Below are 13,223 nucleotides of genomic sequence, written 5' to 3' on the forward strand. Positions count from 1 at the left end.
ATAGTCGATTAATAAAAAGATAGAAACCACATGTGAGTGTTGTATTGAAACCTGGAGCGTTAGCGACTTGTGTGATAAAAAAATGGACTGAACTCACCATGTCGAAGCAGGGACTGCAACTTGTGCTAAAGGAAGTGTCTGACCTGGCTGGGGTCTTGGCACATAGTGAGCATAGCCTGATGAGGTGTTCTTTGCTACTGCAGTAGAAGCAGCGGTCCTCACTACGTCACTTCTCTGTTTCTCCCTCGCTGAGCTTGGTATGCCCCAGTTACATGGGTTCAGGCAAGAGGTTAACATGCAGAAAGCTCCCTGTCTCCTGGAAGGGGTAACAACTGTGGAGCAGAAGGTCCAGACGGATGGTGAGGTTAATCGGGGGTGAAGATTAACTCATCGCTCATCGCGGTATGTCATCTCCATGAGCACTTCCGGTTTGAGACCATGGAGAAGTGCAGCTTTAGGAGCTGCATCATTCCATTCGCTACCAGCTGCAATGGTGAGGAATTCGAGTGCATACTCTGCTACACGGTGTGAGTCTTGTGAAATGGTTGGCAGCTGCTCTCCAGCCTCCTGAAACTCAGGTGAGTTATCAAACACACAACAAAATAGTTCCATGAATTGCTCGTAGGACGATGTGGGCTCGCCCCCTAACTCCCACACCACAGTGGCCAACTTTAGCACTTTGCCGGTAAGCAGGTTCATAAAGCGTGTTATTTTATTGGTCTCAGACATTCCCTCATGGCTAGTGAAATGCAGAGAACACTAAAGAAGGAATCCTTTACATAGCGAGACGTCACCAGAAAACTTGTCCGGCATTGGCATTGGTGTACTGGTACCGGAGCCGGGGCAGGAGCACGGAGCATGGCGGTGGAGGCAAGAGCTTGCAAGAGCATGTTGACTTTAGCATCCAGGTCAGCTAAACGCTACCACTGCTCTCCCATCAGCTGTCTATGTGCTGTGATAGCCTGTCTCCAATCCGGCTATCCTGCTGGTTCCATAATGTGAGGCGAAGTATTCTGTTACAATAACCAGAGATGAGATGGATTCAAATCCAGTAGAACGTATATTTATTGAAGCAGGCAAAGAGACAAATCCAAATCAATAGGCAATATCAATGTCAATAAACAGGCGTGGGTCAGGCGAGGCACTATCAGCATAAACAGGGCAAAGACGAAACTCGAAGAACCAAGAAACTAGCAAAGTCAAAACCGGGATAACAACCACAGGAAAATACGGGTAGGTAAATGTCAGACGCGGATGCACAAACTTGTGAAAGAGCACGAGCTTGTTGGTTGGTGTGTGAAGCCGCTTGAAGTAAACACAGAGATGATGATGAGCAGATTTCCACACACTGTTAGAAGAACCACAGCAGCTGAACTCGCGTACAGTAAGAAATAAACTGCAGGAGATACAGATCTCTCTGGACAGGAGAAATGTTCACAGCGATCAGACTGATTAAACTCTGTCAGGTTCATGAATACAGCATTTCTCTAATGTCTACAGAGTGTAAAGAAACACCTCATATATTGCATTAACAGTAAAGCATTAACAGTAAAGGGTCATAATTGAATGAATTATGGGTTAGGCAGCTCTGTTGCTTTTATAGTTTAGAAACTGGTCACGACCCCAGAGTTTAAGTGACTGCATATGTTACATCTCATACATACTGTATGATGTGATTTGTCGTATGATGATGATTGTGTCTGTTCACTTTTTTAATCTGTGCACATGTCACTCCAGCCACTGCCTTTAGGATTGGTCTTTGTCTGACCTGAGATCTGTTCATCAAGGGCAGCCATATTAAGTGACAAAGCCCTGAGGTTCACCAAATTACACAAGCCCCTTCACCATGACAAGGTCTCTGTCCACAAAGTAGAGGGTTTTGCATGATGGCTGCCATCCATAAGTGTTCACTTCTTATTTTAATAATGTTTTAGTAATGTAACTACAGTTAAGGACATTTTGGACTACACAATGCGATACCAGGAAACAGTGGCTCTTCGCAACATCTGAGCACACAGTGTTGCGGAGGCACTTGTCCGAGTAATCTCCTGAGTCAGGATCCCGCAAGAAATCCTAACTGACCAGGGCACTTCTTGTATGTCACACACTCTTCGCAAACTGAATGAATTGTTGGGAATTAAATCAATTCGCACCAGTGGCTACCATCTGCAAACAGCTGGGCTAGTCAAATGGTTTAATATAAAAAATGTAAGAAAATGTAAGAATATAAGAAAATGATTTTTGCACAGTGGCGTAGTTATGCTCCAATAGGTTTGGGCTAGGCCCCTTAATTCCAGTGAAGGGAAATTGTCATGTATGCAACAAGATCCAAAGACATTCTAGACTATTGTGTGCTTCCAACTTTGTGGCATAGTTTGGGGAAGGCGCACATATGGGTGTGATGATCAGGTGTCCACATACTGTTGGCCATATAGTGAATTACTTGGACTGGACAGCAGTCATTCTATCATGAGATTAATGTTTGTATGTCATGGGGAAAGACACAAATTACACTCTACAAGAAGTGTCTCCTGCTCCTGGGCAGTAATTAGAGGCGTGCTGTTCCAGGACGCCTGTGCTGTTCCTACCTGGGTGTCACCATGCACCTTTTCTGGGTTCTACAAAGTTAACATAGTCCCTTCCAGTGGCGTGCGTGTGGTGGACATCTCTGAACACCCTTCCATTCAGTCCTGAGGGTCGGTCCCTCATGACATTGTGGCATCGGTTATTAAGGTACTGTGTACTGTACCTGTGGTTCAATGAACACTGGATTAGCTCCAGGGTTCCCTGCCTCTCAGAAGCAGCAGCAAGCCGGCAGGAACACAGCTAGAAGGCTGCATGGCCCAAGCACTGTTGACTACAGTATTGGTATCAAATACAAAAGTGGCACACTATTTTGATATTATTTAGTACAATAGATTGCAAGTTTGGTACAAAGCCATGGCAGCACATGCACTGCATCATTTCTAAGCATATGCACACTTTTGTTGTTTACATCTGATGATTATATGTTTTCATTTCATTTTCTTACATCTAACATTTCTTACATATAAAAAAACAGCTTCTGTTTCAACAAACTATGACATCATATGTCTAGAACTCTCAATCAAACTTGGGGGTGTGGTCAAATTATAAGCTTTAAAAATATCAGAGCTGGCTTGTGCTTTCATATGTTGGATTATGAATTTGTACTGTTACTGGTTTTCTTTCTTTCTTTCTTTCTTTTTTTTACTGTTACTGTTTTTCAAAAGCAACACCCAGTCTACTGTGTTATTTTTAAGTATGTTGAAGACATTTTAAAATGCTGTATTCATGAACCTGACAGAGTTTAATCAGTCTGATCGCTGTGAGCATTTCTCCTGTCCAGAGAGATCTGTATCTCCTGCAGTTTATTTCTTACTGTACGTGTGTTCAGCTGCTGTGGTTCTTCTAACAGTGTGTGGAAATCTGCTAGTCGTCATCTCTGTTTTTCACTTCAAGCAGCTTCACACACCTACCAACACGCTCGTGCTCTCTCTGGCTGTGTCGGATTTCCTCATCGGCGCCTTTGTGATGCTTCCAGTATTAATCTGGACAATTGAGTCATGCTGGATTTTTGGGAGAGGTTTCTGCATCAGTTTTTGGTTAAGTGGTGCTTTCATCCTGATCTTATCCCTCTATAATGTCGCTCTGATCTCTGTGGATCGGTATTTGGCTCTCTCAAACCCATTTCTCTATACAAACACAATCTCTAGGAGGACTATGTGCATTGCGGTTTGTTGTACCTGGTGTGTGTGTCTGGCATATAGCGTTACATTCTATTATTTCAATATAAGCTCCATGAATTTTTTACTATGTCCCGGAGAGTGTTTTCTCTTGCTGAATGAGGTTTGGTCTGTAATTGACCTTGTATGTTCATTCATATTTCCACTTTCTGTCATAATCATATTGTATACTCGTGTTTTTTTGATTGCTAAGAAACATGCCACTGCTATCAGAGAGCTTAATAATCACACACGGCCTAAAACACAGAAAATCACCTCACACTCGATGAAACCTGAGAGAAAAGCAGCTAAAGTCCTTGGCATTTTAGTGGCTGTGTTTCTGGTGTGTTTACTTCCATATTTTATTTACAGTTTATTAGGTGATGTTATTGAACTACAGACAGAAACTATTCATAAACTCATGATTGTGGGTTGTCTTAATTCCACCATTAATCCATTTATTTATGCTGTGTTTTACCCGTGGTTTAGGAGGTGCATAAAATTAATCATAACTCTGCGAATATTTCAAACAGACTCTTCATTAATCAACGTTCTTTCATAAAAAGGATTTTTTTTCACTCCTTCTTATATTATATATAACTAAAACTTTTGTAACAAATCAAATTTGTACCATTAATATAATATGTATTATAATGTATTACATTACATAATAGCAATATGTGGTTCATTGTTTATATGGAGTGTGGTAATTTGATTTGATTTGTTACAGATACTAAAAATAAGAATGAAGTCATTAAAAAAAACAGATACACATTATGAGAAGGAATGTCAATAATAGTAAAAATGAATGTATATCGCTAAATTCATACAGGTTTATAAAAAAACAAGACACTTTTGTGCTTTTATTGTGATTTTTTTTAAAGATCTGATCTGTAAAACTGTAAAATAGACCATTATTATAAATTACATTTTGGCAGTTTAAAACTTTATTTCTCTCTTAAAATGTAATCTCTGCTGTAGACACTTTATGACATAATAAAGAAGCAAAAGTAAAACTTTTTTTAGCAAAATGTCCTGGCTTACAAAATTTTTCATACTTAGTTTACATTATATTATATTATATTATATGTGTGTTTTCAGATAGTCTTTAAGAATGCCTTTGACAAAAGGAGAATGTATTGAAATCATACTCATGCCTGGAAACATGGCAAGCCCATCACACATGGCACTGTTGCCAAACTGGGAGCCAAAGTTGGGAGAGATGACTCTGTGTGTGTTTAGTGGTCATGGGTCAAATGTCACTTCATGACGTTTTTTAGGCACCTAGGCACCACTCAGGCTCTACAGCAGAACCTGGACCTGTTGCAGCAGTAATGTCAGACTTGGGCCCTGACCTTCAACTTGAAAAAGACAAAAACTCTGATATTACAAAAAAGAGTCAGATCTGAGGGATCTTCACCTCCAAAACATTAGATCACACAAAATAGAAATCTGTAAAGAATATAATTAGGTAAGATTAAACATGACCTCAAAAGGAACTTTCACTCCCACAGTCAATGATCTGACAAACAAAGCAAGCAGGGCAATCTATGCAATTAAGCCACAAATCCCTACTCAAATACCAATTCAAGTTAGCCTCAAACTATTGAATCAGTCATAGAACCATAGAATGTTCTATCCGGTAGTGAGGCGTGGAGCTCACTCACCAACCAAAACTTCCAATCCAATACTGAAAATTTACATGCAGAATTCTGTAAAGTACACAGAAACAGAACACATAATGGGTGCAGAGCCAAGTTCAGGCTGATTCTCATTATTGTTAAAAAAATCACCATTAAATATTGGCTCCATTTTAAAGAATAGTTAAAAACAATGAGTGGCACTTATACCACCACAAAGCCCTGCAATGCCAAGAGCTGAACAGAGCACAGATTCCCCTTACTGACCTCAGCACACTAACACACACTAACACTAGACTAACACACACCAACACTAGACTAACACACACCAACACTACACTAATGCACACCAACACTGCACTAACACACACCAACACTGCATGAACAAACACCAACATTACACTAACACACACCAACACTGCAATAAGACAATAATTCAACTTTAACAATGACACTCATCTTCATTAACGGCGTGTTCTTTGATGGCTATAGAGTCCAATCCTTGATCCACATACAATATTTTATTACATGTTGGACATGTGAAGTCTGGGTTATTGGGGGAAGGCATGGCTGTATGTCTCCTTAGTCTTGTTTTTTGTTTTTTGTTTGTTTCTTCCTGTTCCTTTCCAAATCCATCTATTCCTGTGTGGCAGAGCTGCTGCCAGGTGGTACAGTTAACAGCAGCTTCTTCAAGTCATCTGGGGTCAAATTGACATTTCCTCAGTGATGTTTTTAGCTGGTCTTTGTACTAGTGGCCTAGATGAAGCTGTCCATACAGGACTTGCTATGGCAGGGGATCTTTAGGCATCCTGATAACATGGCCAAACCATGTTATTGTGGCCTCCATGTTCTTGTAGTTTTCCTAGCAAGTACTTCGGAATGTGGTACGTGATCCCCAGAATTCGCTGCAGGCATCTTATATGGAATCCCTGCATATGTGACCCAGGCTTCACAGCTGAATAGGAGAGTAGTGATATAGACAGATTTATAGATGGTAACTTTGGTGTGCAGATAGACATGCTTGGTTTGAAAGACGTTTTGTCTGAGTTTGCCAAAGGCTGCAGAGGCTTGTTTTATCTGGTTGTGGATTTCGTGGTCGACGTGGCAGCCCTCAGATAGGATGCTGCCCAGGTATTTTAAGGATAGAACTATTGTTAGTGGTTGAGATTCTATGGCGAAAATAGGCATAGTGAGTGGGGGCTGGTCCTCCACTGGCATATGACCTTAGTATTGGTAGTGTTGACTGACAAGCCTAGTCTGCTGTAGGCCTTCATGGCCATGGCAAGGATGGTTTGCAGGTCTTCTGGGGTGTACTAATCTTCTGGGGTGTAATCTAGCCTGAACTCTACAGTGATCCCACTACTGCTTTCCAGCTTGTCATGGAGAAGCTTTGTGACACATAGGAGAAAGATGTTGAAGAGCACCGGTGCCAACACACGCCCTTTTCTTACCCTGGTGCATACATTAAAAGGCACTGATGACTGTCCCCCTATGGTCATGTAGGCCAGGGCAGCCAAATTTTATTAGGATGTCTCAGAGTGGCTCTCAGTTCATAGTGTTGAAGGCTTTAGAGAGACCGACAAATTCGATGAAAAGGTCCTGATGTTGTTCACAACACTTTTCTTGTAGCTGTCTTACTGTGCAAATCATGTCCACAGTGCTTCAGTTCTTCCTGAAACCACATTGTGACTCTGGCAACAGATGTTCTGTTAGGTTCTCCACCAGCCTGCATAGTCTGACTATTGCCAGGACACTGCCTGCAACAGCTAGCAGCGATATGCCACGACTGTTGCCATAGATGGAATTGTCACCTTTGTTTTTGTAAAGAGTGACAATGTTGGCATCCCTCCATTGTTGAGGTATATTCCCCTGGTCCCAGACCTGCAGGGTGTATTGGTGGATCATCCTGGTACACAAGTGGCCACCTTGTTTGAGGAGTTCTGCTGGGATACCATCATTGCTGGCGGACTTGTTATTTTTTCAGGGAGTCGATGGCTGCTAACACCTGAAAGGTTTGTGGGTGGTCAAGGACTTGAATGGGTGGCTGATTAGGCAACTCCTCCAGGATGGGGTGATCAGTCGGTGAGTATTGGTTGAGGATGGCTATAAAATGTTCAGCCCACCTTGCCAAAACCTGTTTTCAGTCTTTTAAGATTGTGAATCCATCTGCTGCTTTTAGAGGTGTGATGGACCAGCTCCTAGGGCCATATGGTCTTTATGGAGCTATGATTGAATTTCTTGTTCATCCACGATTTTTTTTTATAGTGTGTGTAAGGTTGTTTACCTCCTTGTGTGCTGTTTTCCACTGCTGCCTGTGGATGGTGTATGCAGGGCAGTTAAGAGTAGCCCTGTGTGCTCTGAAGTATGGTTTCCAGCAGGGAATCTGGTTCACAGAGGGGGCGCAAGAGAGCCCATATGACATGATGCAATACTCATAGTGGCTGCTGGTGGTGCTGAAGGCAGTCTTCCACTGGTCTCGCTCCCTGATGCATACCAGGTTGTATGCACTGCGAAGGTCTAGTTTTGTGAATATCTGGGCAGAACAGACTTGTTTGAGAGCTGCCGGGACCAGAGGTAAAGGGTACCTGTACTTCACGGTGACCTGGTTGAGTCTGCCATAGTCAGTGCAAGGCCTGAGGCCCCCTCCTTTTTTCTACACAAAGAAAAACCCAGCTGAAGCTGGAGATGTAGAAGGGCGGATATATCCTTGTTATAACACCTCCTGGATATATTCTTCCATGGCTCTCTGTTCTGTGATGGAGAGTGGATAAATCCTGTTGCGGGGTGCAGTGGCTCCAGGCATTAGCTCAATGGCACAGACGTATGGGCGTTGAAAAGGTAAACCGCTGGCCTTGGCTTTGCTGAATACTTCTAGGAGGCCCTGGTATTTAGATGGAATATCAAGGGGTGCATTATGTTCTGGGCTTACTACAGAGGTCGAAGCCACACAAATTGGGGGCATGAAGAGGCACTGGTGGAAACAATCAGCTGTCCTTGTCAGCCCAGGACATTTGGGGATTGTGGGCATGCAGCTAGGCAAAGCCCAGGATGATGGGATGCTTGGATGTGACCACAAGAAACAAAGTATGTTCCTGATGGAGATCACTGACTTGGAGGGGCCTTGTTCTGTGAGTGATAATGCCCTCCCCAATAGTGCCCTCCTCATGGACATGGCATGTTCAGGCGGGTGACTGTGTCCTGGTCGATAAAGTTCCCTACTGATCCATAGTCGATTAATAAAAAGATAGAAACCACATGTGAGTGTTGTATTGAAACCTGGAGCGTTAGCGACTTGTGTGATAAAAAAATGGACTGAACTCACCATGTCGAAGCAGGGACTGCAACTTGTGCTAAAGGAAGTGTCTGACCTGGCTGGGGTCTTGGCACATAGTGAGCATAGCCTGATGAGGTGTTCTTTGCTACTGCAGTAGAAGCAGCGGTCCTCACTACGTCACTTCTCTGTTTCTCCCTCGCTGAGCTTGGTATGCCCCAGTTACATGGGTTCAGGCAAGAGGTTAACATGCAGAAAGCTCCCTGTCTCCTGGAAGGGGTAACAACTGTGGAGCAGAAGGTCCAGACGGATGGTGAGGTTAATCGGGGGTGAAGATTAACTCATCGCTCATCGCGGTATGTCATCTCCATGAGCACTTCCGGTTTGAGACCATGGAGAAGTGCAGCTTTAGGAGCTGCATCATTCCATTCGCTACCAGCTGCAATGGTGAGGAATTCGAGTGCATACTCTGCTACACGGTGTGAGTCTTGTGAAATGGTTGGCAGCTTCTCTCCAGCCTCCTGAAACTCAGGTGAGTTATCAAACACACAACAAAATAGTTCCATGAATTGCTCGTAGGACGATGTGGGCTCACCCCCTAACTCCCACACCACAGTGGCCAACTTTGCCGGTAAGCAGGTTCATAAAGCGTGTTATTTTATTGGTCTCAGACATTCCCTCATGGCTAGTGAAATGCAGAGAACACTAAAGAAGGAATCCTTTACATAGCGAGACGTCACCAGAAAACTTGTCCGGCATTGGCATTGGTGTACTGGGTACCGGAGCCGGGGCAGGAGCACGGACCATGGCAGTGGAGGCAAGAGCTTGCAAGAGCATGTTGACTTTAGCATCCAGGTCAGCTAAACGCTACCACTGCTCTCCCATCAGCTGTCTATGTGCTGTGATAGCCTGTCTCCAATCCGGCTATCCTGCTGGTTCCATAATGTGAGGCGAAGTATTCTGTTACAATAACCAGAGATGAGATGGATTCAAATGCAGTAGAGCATATATTTATTGAAGCAGGCAAAGAGACAAATCCAAATCAATAGGCAATATCAATGTCAATAAACAGGTGTGGGTCAGGCGAGGCACTATCAGCATAAACAGGGCAAAGACGAAACTCGAAGAACCAAGAAACTAGCAAAGTCAAAACCGGGATAACAACCACAGGAAAATACGGGTAGGTAAATGTCAGACGCGGATGCACAAACTTGTGAAAGAGCACGAGCTTGTTGGTTGGTGTGTGAAGCCGCTTGAAGTAAACACAGAGATGATGAGTAGATTTCCACACACTGTTAGAAGAACCACAGCAGCTGAACTCACGTACAGTAAGAAATAAACTGCAGGAGATACAGATCTCTCTGGACAGGAGAAATGTTCACAGCGATCAGACTGATTAAACTCTGTCAGGTTCATGAATACAGCATTTCTCTAATGTCTACAGAGTGTAAAGAAACACCTCATATATTGCATTAACAGTAAAGCATTAACAGTAAAGGGTCATAATTGAATGAATTATGGGTTAGGCAGCTCTGTTGCTTTTATAGTTTAGAAACTGGTCACGACCCCAGAGTTTAAGTGACTGCATATGTTACATCTCATACATACTGTATGATGTGATTTGTCGTATGATGATGATTGTGTCTGTTCACTTTTTTAATCTGTGCACATGTCACTCCAGCCGCTGCCTTTAGGATTGGTCTTTGTCTGACCTGAGATCTGTTCATCAAGGGCAGCCATATTAAGTGACAAAGCCCTGAGGTTCACCAAATTACACAAGCCCCTTCACCATGACAAGGTCTCTGTCCACAAAGTAGAGGGTTTTGCATGATGGCTGCCATCCATAAGTGTTCACTTCTTATTTTAATAATGTTTTAGTAATGTAACTACAGTTAAGGACATTTTGGACTACACAATGCGATACCAGGAAACAGTGGCTCTTCGCAACATCTGAGCACACAGTGTTGCGGAGGCACTTGTCCGAGTAATCTCCTGAGTCAGGATCCCGCAAGAAATCCTAACTGACCAGGGCACTTCTTGTATGTCACACACTCTTCGCAAACTGAATGAATTGTTGGGAATTAAATCAATTCGCACCAGTGGCTACCATCTGCAAACAGCTGGGCTAGTCAAATGGTTTAATATAAAAAATGTAAGAAAATGTAAGAATATAAGAAAATGATTTTTGCACAGTGGCGTAGTTATGCTCCAATAGGTTTGGGCTAGGCCCCTTAATTCCAGTGAAGGGAAATTGTCATGTATGCAACAAGATCCAAAGACATTCTAGACTATTGTGTGCTTCCAACTTTGTGGCATAGTTTGGGGAAGGCGCACATATGGGTGTGATGATCAGGTGTCCACATACTGTTGGCCATATAGTGAATTACTTGGACTGGACAGCAGTCATTCTATCAGTTTGAGTTTAATGTTTGTATGTCATGGGAAAAGACACAAATTACACTCTACAAGAAGTGTCTCCTGCTCCTGGGCAGTAATTAGAGGCGTGCTGTTCCAGGACACCTGTGCTGTTCCTACCTGGGTGTCACCATGCACCTTTTCTGGGTTCTACAAAGTTAACATAGTCCCTTCCAGTGGCATGAGTGTGGTGGACATCTCTGAACACCCTTCCATTCAGTCCTGAGGGTCGGTCCCTCATGACATTGTGGCATCGGTTATTAAGGTACTGTGTACTGTACCTGTGGTTCAATGAACACTGGATAAGCTCCAGGGTTCCCTGCCTCTCAGAAGCAGCAGCAAGCCGGCAGGAACACAGCTAGAAGGCTGCACGGCCCAAGGACTGTTGACTACAGTGTTGGTATCAAATACAAAAGTGGCACATTATCTTGATATTATTTAGTACAATAGATTGCAAGTTTGGTACAAAGCCATGGCAGCACATGCACTGCATCATTTCTAAGCATATGCACACTTTTGTTGTATACATGTGATGATTATATGTTTTCATTTCATTTTCTTACATCTAACATTTCTTACATATAAAAAAACAGGTTGCCAAATACGATTTACGGCTTCTGTTTCAACAAACTATGACATCATATGTCTAAAAGTGTCAATCAAACTTGGGGGTGTGGTCAAATTATAAGCTTTAAAAATATCAGAGCTGGCTTGTGCTTTCATATGTTGGATTATGAATTTGTACTGTTACTGGTTTTCTTTCTTTCTTTCTTCCTTCTTTCTTTTCTTTTTAAAAGCAACACCCAGTCTACTGTGTTATTTTTAAGTATGTTGAAGACATTTTAAAACGCTGTATTCATGAACCTGACAGAGTTTAATCAGTCTGATCGCTGTGAGCATTTCTCCTGTCCAGAGAGATCTGTATCTCCTGCAGTTTATATCTTACTGTATGTATGTGCAGCTGCTGTGGTTCTTTTAACAGTGTGTGGAAATCTGCTCATCATCATCTCTGTTTGTCACTTCAAGCAGCTACACACACCGACCAACATGCTCGTGCTCTCTCTGGCTGTGTCGGATTTCCTCATCGGCGCCTTCGTGATGCTTCCAGTGTTAATCTGGACAATTGAGTCATGCTGGATTTTTGGGAGAGGTTTCTGCATCAGTTTTTGGTTAATTGGTGCTTTCATCATGGTCTTATCCCTCTATAATGTCGCTCTGATCGCTGTGGATCGGTATTTGGCTCTCTCAAACCCGTTTCTCTACACAAACAAAATCTCTAAGAGGACTATGTGCATTGTGGTTTATTGTACCTGGTGTGTGTGTCTGGCATATAGCGTTACATTCTATTATTTCAATATAAGCTTCATGAATTTTTTACTATGTCCTGGAGAGTGTTTTCTCTTTCTGAATGAGGTTTGGTCTGTAATTGACCTTGTATATTCATTTATATTTCCACTTTCTGTCATAATCATATTGTATACTCGAGTCTTTGTGATTGCTAAGAAACATGCCACTGCTATCAGAGAGCTTAATAATCACACACGGCCTAAAACACAGAAAATCACCTCACACTCGATGAAATCTGAGAGAAAAGCAGCTAAAGTCCTCGGCATTTTAGTGGCTGTGTTTATGGTGTGTTTTTTGCCATATGTTATTTACAGTTTATTAGGTGATGTTACTGAACTACAGACAGAAACTATTCATAAACTCATGGTTGTGGCTTGTCTTAATTCCACCATTAATCCATTTATTTATGCTCTGTTTTACCTGTGGTTTAGGAGGTGCATTAAATTAATCATAACTCTGCGAATATTTCAAACAGACTCCTCATTAATAAATGTTTTTTCATGAAAAGGCTTTTTTTCACTCCTTCTGATGATGTGCCCAAATATTGCTATTATATTATATATAACTAAAACTTCTGTAACAAATCAAATTTGCACCATTAATATAATATATATTATAATGTATTACATTAAATAATAGCAATATTTGGTTTCTTATTATTCATATGGATAGTGGTAATTTGATTTTTTACAGATGCTAAAAAATAAGAATTAAATCATTAACAAAACACAGATACACACTATGAGAAGGAATGTCAGTAATAGTACAAATGAATGTATATCGCTAAATTCATACAGGTTTATAAAA

General features: G+C 42.1%; 2 protein-coding genes across 2 annotated transcripts; both read left to right on the plus strand.

Annotated features, from left to right (window-relative positions):
• The first annotated feature begins 3,312 nt into the window (after positions 1 to 3,312).
• Positions 3,313 to 4,305, plus strand: LOC128317898 (trace amine-associated receptor 13c-like). Its single transcript, XM_053231910.1, has one exon. The coding sequence runs from the start codon at positions 3,313 to 3,315 to the stop codon at positions 4,303 to 4,305; it is 993 nt and encodes a 330-aa protein (XP_053087885.1).
• Positions 4,306 to 11,927: 7,622 nt separating this feature from the next.
• LOC113536092 (trace amine-associated receptor 13c-like) lies at positions 11,928 to 12,920 on the plus strand. The gene has a single exon (XM_026929853.3). It carries the CDS (start codon positions 11,928 to 11,930, stop codon positions 12,918 to 12,920), a length of 993 nt encoding a protein of 330 aa, XP_026785654.3.
• Positions 12,921 to 13,223: the final 303 nt, after the last annotated feature.

The sequence above is a fragment of the Pangasianodon hypophthalmus genome, chromosome 30 (genome assembly GCF_027358585.1).
Source record: "Pangasianodon hypophthalmus isolate fPanHyp1 chromosome 30, fPanHyp1.pri, whole genome shotgun sequence".
NCBI classification, from domain to species: Eukaryota; Metazoa; Chordata; class Actinopteri; order Siluriformes; family Pangasiidae; genus Pangasianodon; species Pangasianodon hypophthalmus.

Bases quoted from the DNA above. Each gene is read 5' to 3' on its own strand.
- LOC128317898 (XM_053231910.1), top strand. From the start codon at position 3,313: ATGAACCTGACAGAGTTTAATCAGTCTGATCGCTGTGAGCATTTCTCC.
- LOC113536092 (XM_026929853.3), top strand. From the start codon at position 11,928: ATGAACCTGACAGAGTTTAATCAGTCTGATCGCTGTGAGCATTTCTCC.